General features: G+C 36.4%; 1 protein-coding gene across 1 annotated transcript; it reads left to right on the top strand.

The window, feature by feature from the left end:
- The first annotated feature begins 6,878 nt into the window (after positions 1-6,878).
- Positions 6,879-8,256, top strand: LOC134824324 (collagen alpha-1(XXIII) chain-like). Its single transcript, XM_063836201.1, has 3 exons — positions 6,879-7,021; positions 7,259-7,468; positions 7,732-8,256. Exons 1-3 carry the CDS (start codon positions 6,886-6,888, stop codon positions 7,941-7,943), a joined length of 558 nt encoding a protein of 185 aa, XP_063692271.1. The 5' UTR covers positions 6,879-6,885; the 3' UTR covers positions 7,944-8,256.
- Positions 8,257-12,341: the final 4,085 nt, after the last annotated feature.

Here is a 12,341-nt window from a genome sequence, read left to right as displayed (position 1 = left end):
TGCGCACGCAACGTCCGCTCACAGTTTGCACGTGCGAAAGGTGAGAATTTTGCTCATTCGTGATTTCGAACAAATTCTGCTTTGCCACGACAGTTCAATGCCATTGTATATGAATTTAATGCCAATTTGAATGACTATAATGTGACATGTTCAGTCAGTGATCGACCGATATGCTTACCTCAACACAAGGAAATGTTTTCAAAGGAAAAAGTACCCTGACATTATAATCAAAAAGAGGTGATACTTGACCAAAACCCATAATCATGAGTAGAGTGGACCGCTACCAGTGTCTCTCTTTCTCAAACAAAAGGAAATGATATTTATTTGATTGACCGTCTGCAAATGCAAAATGATACCAAGAATGAAATCGGTCGCTCGCTTTTCCCATTCATTTAAAATTGTAGTAGATTAAAAATAAAAAGAACTACCCGAAGGCAGCTGTACTCGGCAATAAAGATTCAGTAAGCTTCAGCTAATTCACTTACTACCACCCTTATCCCGAAATACTATGTATCGACTCGATCGCAACCCCCCTGGGCCTCCCCTGCATGGGGCAAGGGGCCCTCCCGAAAATTTTATGAGCCCCCCTCAAAAATTTGAAATGGTTACTGCGAAATTAGAAGAAAGAAAAAGAATTCGGTATGAAACAATTGACACATGAGTGCCCATTCAGCACTACCTTATCGGACCTTATTTGGACGGACATTACTTGAACGCTGGAGGCCCTAGCGTTCATCTTAATGTCCGTTCAAATAAAGTCCGTTCAATTAATGTCCGTCCAAGTTAAAGTCCTTTGAAATTATTTCAAAAATTTTTTCATTTCGAACTTTTTGTCCAGAATATGACAACTTTGAGAACTTTATTGTGCCGTAAGTTAACGACGGAAAGGTTTTCTTTGGTCTGCCGGAGGCACAGAAAACTCTGCTAGTATATGATATTTTCAAGGGTCACTTGGCGGAAAAATGTCAACGAAATTATGGCACTCAACAACATAGTTCATGAACTAGTCCCCGCCAACATGACAAACTTGTTCCAGCCTCTAGATATTAGTATTACGGTAAATCGTGTTTCCAAGGACATTGCCCGACGTTGTTATAGTTCATATTACTCGGGTGCGGTAATGAAACAGTGCTAGGAAAGCTCCACGTGAATCGTGATGTTAAGGTTAACCTTAAGTTGTCTAAGATAAAACCACTTCACGCCGAATGGCTTGTAAAAGTTAACACTGAAATGCAGGACCGGGGTAGTTTGATAAAAAAGGTTTCCATAAACTTAAAGCTGGAAATCACTGATGCTTTAAGTTTAAACATTGACTATTTCAAGCACGAAAACCCATTTGATGAAGATGATATGTGATATTAGACACTGATCAAGTACACATATTTTAACATTTTTACTGCTCAATGACTGCTTTTCTTACTTACTGTATAAAAAATGGATTTAAAAATTATTTGCTGAAATTTAAAAAACGTCAACAAAATTGAAAAAATTCGGATTTTTGATGGTTTTGAATGCCTTCGAGCGTTCATATTAATGTCCGTTCATAATTATGTCCGTTCATGTAATGTCCGTCCAAATAATGTCCGATAAGATATGTCGAGTGTTACACTTACAGTTACAGTATACATAAATGGGAGCTACAGGCTACATTCACTATAATAAGACCAATTAAAGTGCAACTTGCAAGTTACAAGTATTGTTGAAAAAACAGGTCGGGTGAGCTGCAAATCGAGGTTGGAGAAACCTGTTGTAAGTTCAAAGTTATTTGTTATCATTGAAATAATGTGGGCAGTCAGTAATGAGTAAAAAGTATTTCAGTTACTCATTATACTTACTAGCAGGAACCCGTCTAACCCTAAAGTGGTGTCAAGACTCGAGAGACTAGAATAATTATTACCTATTTAATTCGCGTTTTTGACACCACTTGGGAGTCCAAATTTCGGGCACTAAAATTATTATTCCTTGGTCAATTTTTTATTTTTTCATGCTGATTTGAAGGCCTATAAAGCATTTGACTCAGTCAAAAAAGTTTCAGTTGTATATCTTTTACGGTTTTTGCGGAAAGTTGCGTTAAAGTTGATGCCGTGGTGTCAGTAAAATGGCACGGATAAATAAATATATATATCGTCTCGCTTTATATATAGTAAGATAGTGTGAACTCTGTGTAGGTATTTATGATATTTTCAAATAATTGATTGTTCTCACTTCCTACAAATGGATAATATTGCCCTCAAAATTTTGTAAAACCGACTTTTTATAAATTGAATATTGTGACTAATGCATTAATTCATCATTGTAGATTTTATTCTAGCAAGTATAAAGACAAAAAATGTTCGGAAAAACTCCTGGCTACGTCCCTGGCCACGTACCCAACATTTTCTTGCTGAGCCTACTGCCTACAACTGCTAAAGGCTATCTGCATATTATAGTATCATAATATACATCTGTATATATACTATAGTACTATATCAATATGCAGATAGTCTTTAACATATAGATTTGGGTAGCATCAATTGGGTCTCGTTGAAAACTACCTATTAAAGTATTTAGTGCACGGGTTTCCTCTTATCTTCCATTGACCTGTCGAACGACTTCTGATGAGTCTGAATACAATAGGAAATGGGGTATAAAGGCTGCGACGGTCGCGCCGAGGGGGTTTCTAGAACATAAAAAAGGTGTAAATTTCAGGAAAAATATTAATGCATCTAACAAATTTGAAAACAGTACTTCGGATTTGTATCTTCAACGCTTAACGGCCCTTTTATTAAATCACACAATTTAAAATGGCATGCACTGCATATTAATACTATCAATGTTTTGAGTTTACGTGAGCGATAAATTTCTCTCTTGCACACCAATTCATGCTTGATTATTGAGCATGAATTGGTGTGCATTTAGTATTTTCTGGTGTTGGGCCGTACTCCCTTGGGTTGTGGAGCTTAGTTCTGCTTCCTATATACTGATATAGGAATGTGTTCAGGACTCTGAAAGTGTCACACTCTTGTAGTAATGGTATAAAATGGTTAACTTTAGTCAAGGTCTCATGTCTCTACGACCTTCACTTTTGGCGCAGTGAATCCCGCGCTTCAGCGCAATGCGCAAACTCCTGCAGGAACTTCCCGACATTGTAGAGACCTAAGACCTCGACTAAAGTTAACCATTTTCTACTGTTTATATTAGAGGAGCACACATTTAGAACTCCTTCATGACTAAATTGACGATTTAGACAATTTTACCTGTATAATAAACGCTATAAAAATGGGCGTGGCCCATGGCGACCTTATCCGGAACACTAGAGTCAAACAAATTTTGTTGGTCGTTCCTGACCCTATAGAGCAACTAATAGTAATAAGATATGATTTCTAATTATTTGAACATCTTTTGGTAAAATGAACCACTCTAGTCTACAGGACCAACCTGCTCAACAACTCCTTTTTGAGTTTTTGGCAACCATCCCATGGCCAGCGTTATCGAGGACGACCACATAAGACCTTCCCGGACGTTCTACTTGAAGACACTGGAATGGAACCTGACCAGCTGCGTTTGCTCATGTGTGATAGAGATAAATGGAGAGAAGCGTTGACACGAAACTCGTTCCAGATTTCATCTGGATCGACCTAGGCAGGCATGCAGGCAGTAAAGTGTAAACTATGGCTCAGATCATATCTCAAATCGGAAATGTTACGTATACAAATTAGCAAGTAAAAGTTCAGATCATGTCTCTAATTGGAAATATGTCGTATTGAAATCAGATCACAATTTCGGACAGATGTCGTTTTTTTCTGGTACCCTGAGTCGGACAGATGTCGCTGTCGGACAGGAGTCGTGTTTTTTTTTGTTTTTTTTTGTTCAGGGAGCAGACTTGCCACATAGGTCCAGGAGTACCGAACGTTTAGGCAGGGTGCTAGGTTATGGAACACACTCAACTAGGTAGTAGGTAGTCTGAGAGTCCGAAAATCTCCAAAAGGAGATGTCATCAGAGTGTGATCCACTGCCTGACTAACCTGTGGGTAGAGTTCATTAGACTCTATAATGATGACAGGTAGTATCTTCTGTATGTTGCTGAGATCCAGTGTCCATGGTACCTATTTTTGAATTAGTTGGAAGAAGGATAATCGATAATATTGAAACCACTTTCTGCAAATTAAACTGATAAATGAAATAAAAATTTAAAAAACCAATAATAAATATAAGGATAAATACCTTGACTGAAATAGTGAATGTCTCTGAAGAAGGAGAGACGATAAAGCATGATACAACACGGTATGTTGAAATAAAGCCTGTCTCTGAAGAAGGAGAGACGATAAAGCATGATATGACACGGTATGTTGAAAGAAAGCCTGTGTCTGATGAAGGAGACACGATAAAGCATGATACGACACGGTATGTTGAAATAAAGCCTGTCTCTGAAGAAGGAGAGACGATAAAGCATGATACGACACGGTATATAGAAAGAAAGCCTGTCTCTGAAGAGGGAGAGACGATAAAGTATGATACGACACGGTATGTTTCGAAAGAAACCCTGTCTCAGTGTGCGAGACCAAGTGATAAACAAATACTTATAACAGTAACACAAATAAATGTGCAGTTCAAAAAACTGTGATGCTAACTGTAAGCGTAAAAAGTATGGGGAGAAGTAATGAAAATGGGAGTGATAAAGTCACATCCAAAGAGTTAGTGAAGAAGGTGTTTACAAACCTTGACCAGAAGTGTCTAATGAAGTAAGTCAGACAAGCAAACGCTTCCTTAAATGATGATTTAAGGAGTCGTGTTACTGGCAGCGACAAAATCACCTGTACTGAGGGCACCACTTGTGTGTAATTCGGTGAGTTTCCAGTACTTAACGCTTTAGCGGGTGATGCCCGTACATGGATAGTTGTTTGGAATATTAAAATATTGGCGATAGGTTGGGAAGCCAGCGCTAACGAACGCCCCAGCCTAATTCAAATACACGTAGCTCCAATATTCTGTAAGCTGCGTTCTATACGTGTAATCTTATAGAGTTTTTAAACGCCCGCGTAGATTTGCGTATAAATGTACCTCAACTTCACGCATATTTTACAAAATAAATCGTCTTCGTTGTATTGCTCGTGCAGATTTGCGGCTTTCAGATCATGAAAATAAACAAAATTCTGTGTCGCGTCCGAATTATTAAAACAAATGTCCTTTTTTATTCTTTCAGTTTCCCCCTTTAATACATTAAAAATGAAAATTTCAACAAACGTGAGTCATGAGTAATGTCTATAATTAAAGAATTAAGGACTCCAAGTTCCACAAAATGCCACGATATGATATTTCTCCTATTAAGTTTTGTTAATAATAATAATAATAAATTGAAATTTAATAACACCGCTTTTAAGATAAAACTTATACTCAGCAGTGATCGAACTAGTCATCCCAGAAAATATCATGAATAATGAGCTAAAAAGATAACTTATAAACTTATGCTTGAAAATATATTGTCAATACTAAAGCCAGAAAATGGTACTTAAATATATTATGCAAAGATCGAATACCAAATATGACCAAAATAGTTATCGATAAAGTTTTTCAAGTTCATCTTATTACAACATTATTTACAATGGTACAATAATAAACCTTAACCAGTATTGAATAATTAATAGGGCTCCTTATTGTTGGGCTCCTTATTGCACACTTCATGATGCCGCGTTATGGTGCCGTGTTATTGCACACTTCATGGTGCCGCGTTATGGTGCCGTGTTATTACACACTTCATGGTGCCGCGAACACACGAGTTTCAGATCGAGTACCGGATTGTGAGGTGGGAAAGAGTATTAAGTTGCAGCAACAGGACTGATTACACTGCCTTATCTCCTTTTAAACGGATCATTTAATTAGCCACCCTGATCTAATGGTAATCTTTTATTCTTTCATTTTGTATAATTTGATGTGGTTTGTTTGTATTGTTAACAGAGTGTATACTGCATATACTATATAAATATATGCAGTATATAATTTGGTGTGGTTTGTTTTATTAACAGAGAGTATACTGCATATACTATATAAATATATGCAGTATATAATTTGGTGTGTTTTGTTTTATTAACAAGGAGTATACTGCATATACTATATAAATATATGCAGTATATAATTTGGTGTGTTTTGTTTTATTAACAAGGAGTATACTGCATATACTATATAAATATATGCAGTATATAATTTGGTGTGTTTTGTTTTATTAACAAGGAGTATACTGCATATGCTATATAAATATATGCAGTAGACAATTAGGTGTGGTTTGTTTTATTAAAGTATTAACAAGGAGTATACTGCATATACTATATAAATATATGCAGTATACAATTAGGTGTGGTTTGTTTTATTAAAGTATTAACAAGGAGTATACTGCATATACTATATAAATATATGCAGTATACAATTAGGTGTGGTTTGTTTTATTAAAGTATTAACAAGGAGTATACTGCATATACTATATAAATATATGCAGTAGACAATTAGGTGTGGTTTGTTTTATTAAAGTATTAACAAGGAGTATACTGCATATGCTATATAAATATATGCAGTAGACAATTAGGTGTGGTTTGTTTTATTAAAGTATTAACAAGGAGTATACTGCATATACTATATAAATATATGCAGTATATAATTAGGTGTGGTTTGTTTTATTAACAAGGAGTATACTGCATATACTATATAAATATATGCAGTATATAATTTGGTGTGTTTTGTTTTATTAAGAGGGAGTATATTTCTCCTTCTTTGTCGTTTGTAGCTCTTTCTTCCAGTTCAACCCTTTAATAACGTTTTTTTACCACTTTCCTGTAAACTGTATTTATTTGAGATATACACACAAAGCGGGGTATGCCTAACAACACACCAACATATATAATAGGGCCAAGTGAAATGAAGCATCTTCTCTGGACATTAGCACTGCTGTGTGTACTGAGTGGAACTGCTGCAAGGAAAGGACCGCAGGGGCCTCGAGGAGACACAGGAGAACCTGGTGCTGACGGAGAACCAGGAGCAGACGGGAGCAAAGGTATTGTTATCTTATACACCTGTAGTAAGGGTTCTTTACCGATAATAATTGAAATGTGATATTTAGCATTAGATAACAGTAGATAGCGCTAAACAGTGGCGTAATGACAGTACCTGGGGGGGGGGCATTTTCCCGAATTCTTAAATTTGATTCTTTTTGTTTTTTAAAACGTCCGAGATGTGTAATATCCAAAACACATCTACAGTAACAAAACAACATGTAACAAGGTCACACTAGGTTATCCCGGTTATTGCGACAATGAAGTGAAGTGTGAAGATTCTGAAGGACCACAAGGAGATGACGGGATGGACGGAGAGGACGGACCACGAGGAGAAGATGGAGCCAAGGGAGAGCAAGGTGCACCGGGGGAACCAGGGGTGGAAGGGAGTAATGGATCCCCGGGGCGACCTGGGGTAAAGGGAGTGAAAGGTGAAAGTGGACGAATAGGTCAGTTTATAATTATATTACAGTTTAATTTACTTAACGTTTAGTTATTTTAGTTAGTTACTTATACTTTACCATCCTGTTGTTATTCTTTTTAGAAAATCATGTATCTTGCTACAAAGTCTATTATTATTTGCTATACAACTATACAAAATAACCAAATACCACGTTATTGTTGTGCCACGTTATTTGTGTGCCACGTTATTGGTGTGCCACGTTATTGGTAATGTAACTAAATATATTCTATTAAACCCTGCACCCACCAGCCAGGGACGGTGAAAACGGTATTGACGCGGCACCGTGCTCTAAAAAGGAATGTTTAGGAGGGAAGTTGGAAGGGAACTGTCAGGTAGTGGGCACTCTGAAGAACGATCAACAGGACGGATATTGGAAGTGTCCCTCTGATATGGTCATCACCGGCTTTGAGAAAACGGGACCTGGGGAAAAAGACTTTGTGGTTAAATGCTGCCAAATTTAACGTGTTGGTTACAAATGTGAAATGTTACACGTTGCATTTGCAACAGTTTACAATTATACATGTAATGTTGGTAACTGCCTAGTTGACATTTTGAGCGCATAATAGAAAAGTTAATTACACTAAAACATTAAAACATTTTATATTCAAACGACGTAATTTCAAATTTTAAAAAATTGCTGGAACATGGAAAATTCATTATTTTCATTTTATTGTCAAATAACGCTTAGTGCAGTGGTTATAAATTATTCTTTTTCTCGTCATATATCAATATGTAATATTGTTAATCGTATTTTGCAATTCTGCAATTGACCATTGTTAATGGTCTGGCCCGGCGCGCGCTACTTCGTAGCACTTGCCGTCGCGCTACTTCGAAGAAATTTAGACGAGTAACATCCGTCAATTCTGCAATAGCATATTTATTATTTTCATTACTTTTTGTTTCAATAATTAATATTAAACAAAATGACAATTCTGATCAAATAATTGGATTTACAATATAATTATAAATTATCAATTACCAAACTTGCATTGTCAATTGTGCAAAGATATTTAACCAAGCTAAAGTTTTTCGATGCATGTCGTTCATCCAGGAAACTAAACCGGTTGCGGTTAAGGTCTAATCCATCTCGAAAAATATAGAATAAAATAAATTTACGCGTCGACATCTGACTCTTTCTGCGATCGTCTTCCCCATATTGCATATATCGTCTCCGAATCTCACAGAGTCCTTGTAATTGTCATACGTTGTATGACCCACCGGGCACGAGTGCGCGGCTCCCCCTGTATCGTAGAAACTCTACTCTCACCATATAATAGTGAAACGACCGTGTAGTGGGGGTCACAACGTGATACAAATAGCAACAACATTATTTTGCAAAGTTAAAAAGCTGCGATCTTTAATTTGGCTCAAAATCATACTTTTCAGGATAATTCTTACCTGGGGACCTCAGGCTATTATGTTCATAAACATAGAGATTCGGCGGAATGAAAGGCTGAGCGCGGCCCAGTAAGTGGTAAGATAATTCAAAATCTACGTTGTCCCAAATTGTGCTCTTGGGGAGCTAACTTTAGTTTTTTTACGAGACGAACATTTTGTTGAAAACCAAAACTTTCTATCTCTTTTACTTCCGAAGTTAGGCCCCTAACGAAAAGGTTTCCTGGGCTGATATCGATTGATATTTGTAAAAAAACGTTGTATAGGTTTATAACCTACCAAAACGCGCGCCGAGTTCAGAGTTGGACTCGCGCTATGTGTGAGCCTAGCAACATTAATTATGCTGGCTGGCCTTGTATCAAGTCGTGACCCCCACGGCCGTCGTTTCAATATGGTTTCTACGATACAGGGGAGCCGCGCACTTGTGCGCGGCGGGTCGTACGACGTATGACAAGGCTGGCCGTGTTAAGCTAGAGGTGATCATCATTTTTCAATAGCACGTTTGTCAGCGCGCGTGACGTAAAGTTTGCTGATCGCACGCGTATTACAATCTGAATGATATGAAGTCATGGCAACCACATTGATTTTTGTATCACGTCGTGCATGACCTTCACCTAACCATATGCTTATTGCTTTTGCGCCACTGCGGGTGCGCTTGTTTCACAAGTCAAGAAACGCCGTGAGGCGGGCGCGCGATATATCATATATACTGCATGAAGCGCAAGGGCTCTGGATAGAGCAGGTCATGACCCCCACGGTCGTTTCACTATGTAGCGTTTCTACGATACAGGGGGAGCCGCGCACTCGTGCGCGGCGGGTCATACAACGTATGACAAATTAATTTGCAAAGTTAAAAAGCTGCGATATTTTAATATTTGGCCCAAAATCATACATTTCAGGATAACTCAAAATCTACGTTGTCTTAAATTTTCTTCCTGGGGAGGTAACCTTTGTTTTACAAAACGAACATTTCGTTGAAAATCATGACAGTACACACATGCAACGTTTCTATTTCTTTTATTTTTGAAGTTTCTAGTTTATTTTTGAAGTTATGTAAGGTTTTTTGGGTTAAACACTTGCGACCATTTGGCATTTAATGTTTGATAAATATTATGAAATATAATTCGATTTTTTCCTAGCTTGATTTTTGCTTACTTCTTTGTTTTTTCCTGGCGCGCCTAAGTAAAGTTATATAAGAAGCTCGAAAAGAGCGCGATCGCCGCGCATAAAGATAGGCGCATTGGTTATTATATTCGTTCGGTTTTTATAGTAAAACAAAATTTAGTACGGGTATATGCCTCACAGAATGGCAAAAAAGGAAGGTCTCTCAAAATCACAAAACACACTTTATTCCAGTTTTTATCTCATAAGAAGCTAAGTTGCATTGACACTCATATGTCATATTTTTCTTCCCGGGGGTTGATTTAATCTCATAACTATTTTTTCTTTGAGAAAAATTGGCCGGAAAATCTTCCTCCAAAAAAACATGCCTCACAGAGAATTAATGGCCAAATCTGAATTTCTATAATTTTTTGATGGAGATACTTTTTAAATTTCTATCACCACACGTTGTTAGAAAACCTATTAAGGAATGGGGTAATAACCTAAAACTCACGAAAAAACTGAGCTGTGAAAAATTATTTCACAAAAAAATGCCTCACAAAATGGCAAAAAAAAAAGAAAACGAGAAAATTTTATTTTCCTAAAACCTTTGGCTCTTGTTTCAGGTATGCTGCTGGTATAAATATGCCTTGTTAACACCCCCATATAGGTGAAATTTCTTAGAACTGGAAAAGGGCATAATTTCCTACACCAAAAATGGCCATTTTGTGAGGCGTTGTTCATATTCCCTGATTTCATGATTTATAACCTTCATTCGGCTGTAAAAACACTCCATCTGGGGTGTTATTGTATGATAAATAGCTTGTGAATACTTTAGACCATCAAAACTAACATGTCTACATCAATAAAAGGAGTTTTAAATTTTGGCCATTTTGTGAGGCATATTTTTGCCATTTTGTGAGGCATGTAGCCATTTTAGCATTTTTTTCTTCCTATATTGAACAATGTTCGTTTTGTTTGATGAATACTATTCTTTAAACATCTTCTGTCATACTGGTGCCAGTAGTTCTCACCAAAATGCAAACTTAGTTCAAAAATTTGAAAACAAATTTTCAGTGCTCAAAATTTCTGCATAAACAGTCATATTTATGCCAGAAAATGTGGTCCTAGTTAATGATTTCACCACAGAAAGTGTTGCCAGAAGACTTTTGTTTCATATGGTATCCACAAAACCTACCAGTCTTATATACAAAATAAGTTACAAAAACATTTACAAATTTGGCCATTCTGTGAGGCTAGCCATTCTGTGAGGCATATACCCGTAAAACAAAATTTAAATTTTATTGCCATATTACAATGAATAATAATATCATAATAAACATAGTTAAACTTAAACATCCGATAATAAACTCATGAACATGAATATTGGATATGCTAACGAAATGTAAAATAAGCTTTTTTACTATATAGTAGTGAACTACTCGAAGATTCGTCTCAATCATACATTTTTATCAGCGCAATTCAAAATTTAAATAAAAATACTGAAGCACTAATTCTAGTTATACTGTACTGCAGAAAATGAAAAAGAAAGATCGATTTAATTTATAATTATAACACCAACCAAATATATTTTAACATTTAAGATTAATTTAAATTTGACATCACCTTAACGGGTGATACTCGTAAAATATTTGTTCCATATATTAGGACCATATATCAGGACCGTCGACGAGTCCAACTCGGCGCACGTCCTGGTAGGTTATAAACCTACAACCCTTGCGCTTGCAGTGGCACGCGCCCGCCTCCCGGCTTGTGAAACAACAAACAAGCGCGCCCGCAGTGGCGCGAAAGCACATGGTTAGGTGAAAAAAATTTACATACGCAAAAAAGCACACTATTTTTAGTTGCAATTGACTATAATACTATATCAACCTTAATTCAAGCTTGCATGCTTTGCATGGCAACGATATCTTAAACATTTAAGAACAAGCATGGTCATGATTATGCACGTGATAAATATTGACGAATGTTGAAAATTAGAAAGGCTAAAAATCTAAGTCTGCTCTCAATAACCCATGGATAACAGATGGTATTGCAGATAAAGTAAAATAAAATGTATGACATAACATCATCACACATGTCATCACACATGTCTACAAAATATATCGCACTATGTGAAAAAATATATAATAAATATTCCCCCAACAATATTGATATAAATATTTGTCAATACAATATTTTTAAAAGATGTATTTTAAAAAAGCATATTATATATCAACACAGCCAAGAACTCGATCATTTGCAATAATATAACTGAAAATAAAAAAACGGTTTTAAAAACATCACAATTAATCAATGGGCTTAGAAGTAACAGCGATTGATATCAAAATGTCAATTGTACG

This window comes from Bolinopsis microptera, chromosome 12 (genome assembly GCF_026151205.1).
Source record: "Bolinopsis microptera isolate Bmic1 chromosome 12, MBARI_Bmic_1.0, whole genome shotgun sequence".
Taxonomy (NCBI): Eukaryota; Metazoa; Ctenophora; class Tentaculata; order Lobata; family Bolinopsidae; genus Bolinopsis; species Bolinopsis microptera.
Note: the sequence above shows the minus strand (reverse complement) of the source record. Positions and strands in the feature narration are given on the sequence as shown.

What these genes read in the sequence shown, in the direction of transcription:
- LOC134824324 (XM_063836201.1), top strand. Translation starts at nt 6,886, where the DNA reads ATGAAGCATCTTCTCTGGACATTAGCACTGCTGTGTGTACTGAGTGGA. An exon ending in AGGAGCAGACGGGAGCAAAG is followed by an intron (nt 7,022 to 7,258) that starts GTATTGTTATCT and finishes AGGTCACACTAG; the next exon opens with GTTATCCCGGTTATTGCGAC. An exon ending in AGGTGAAAGTGGACGAATAG is followed by an intron (nt 7,469 to 7,731) that starts GTCAGTTTATAA and finishes TGCACCCACCAG; the next exon opens with CCAGGGACGGTGAAAACGGT.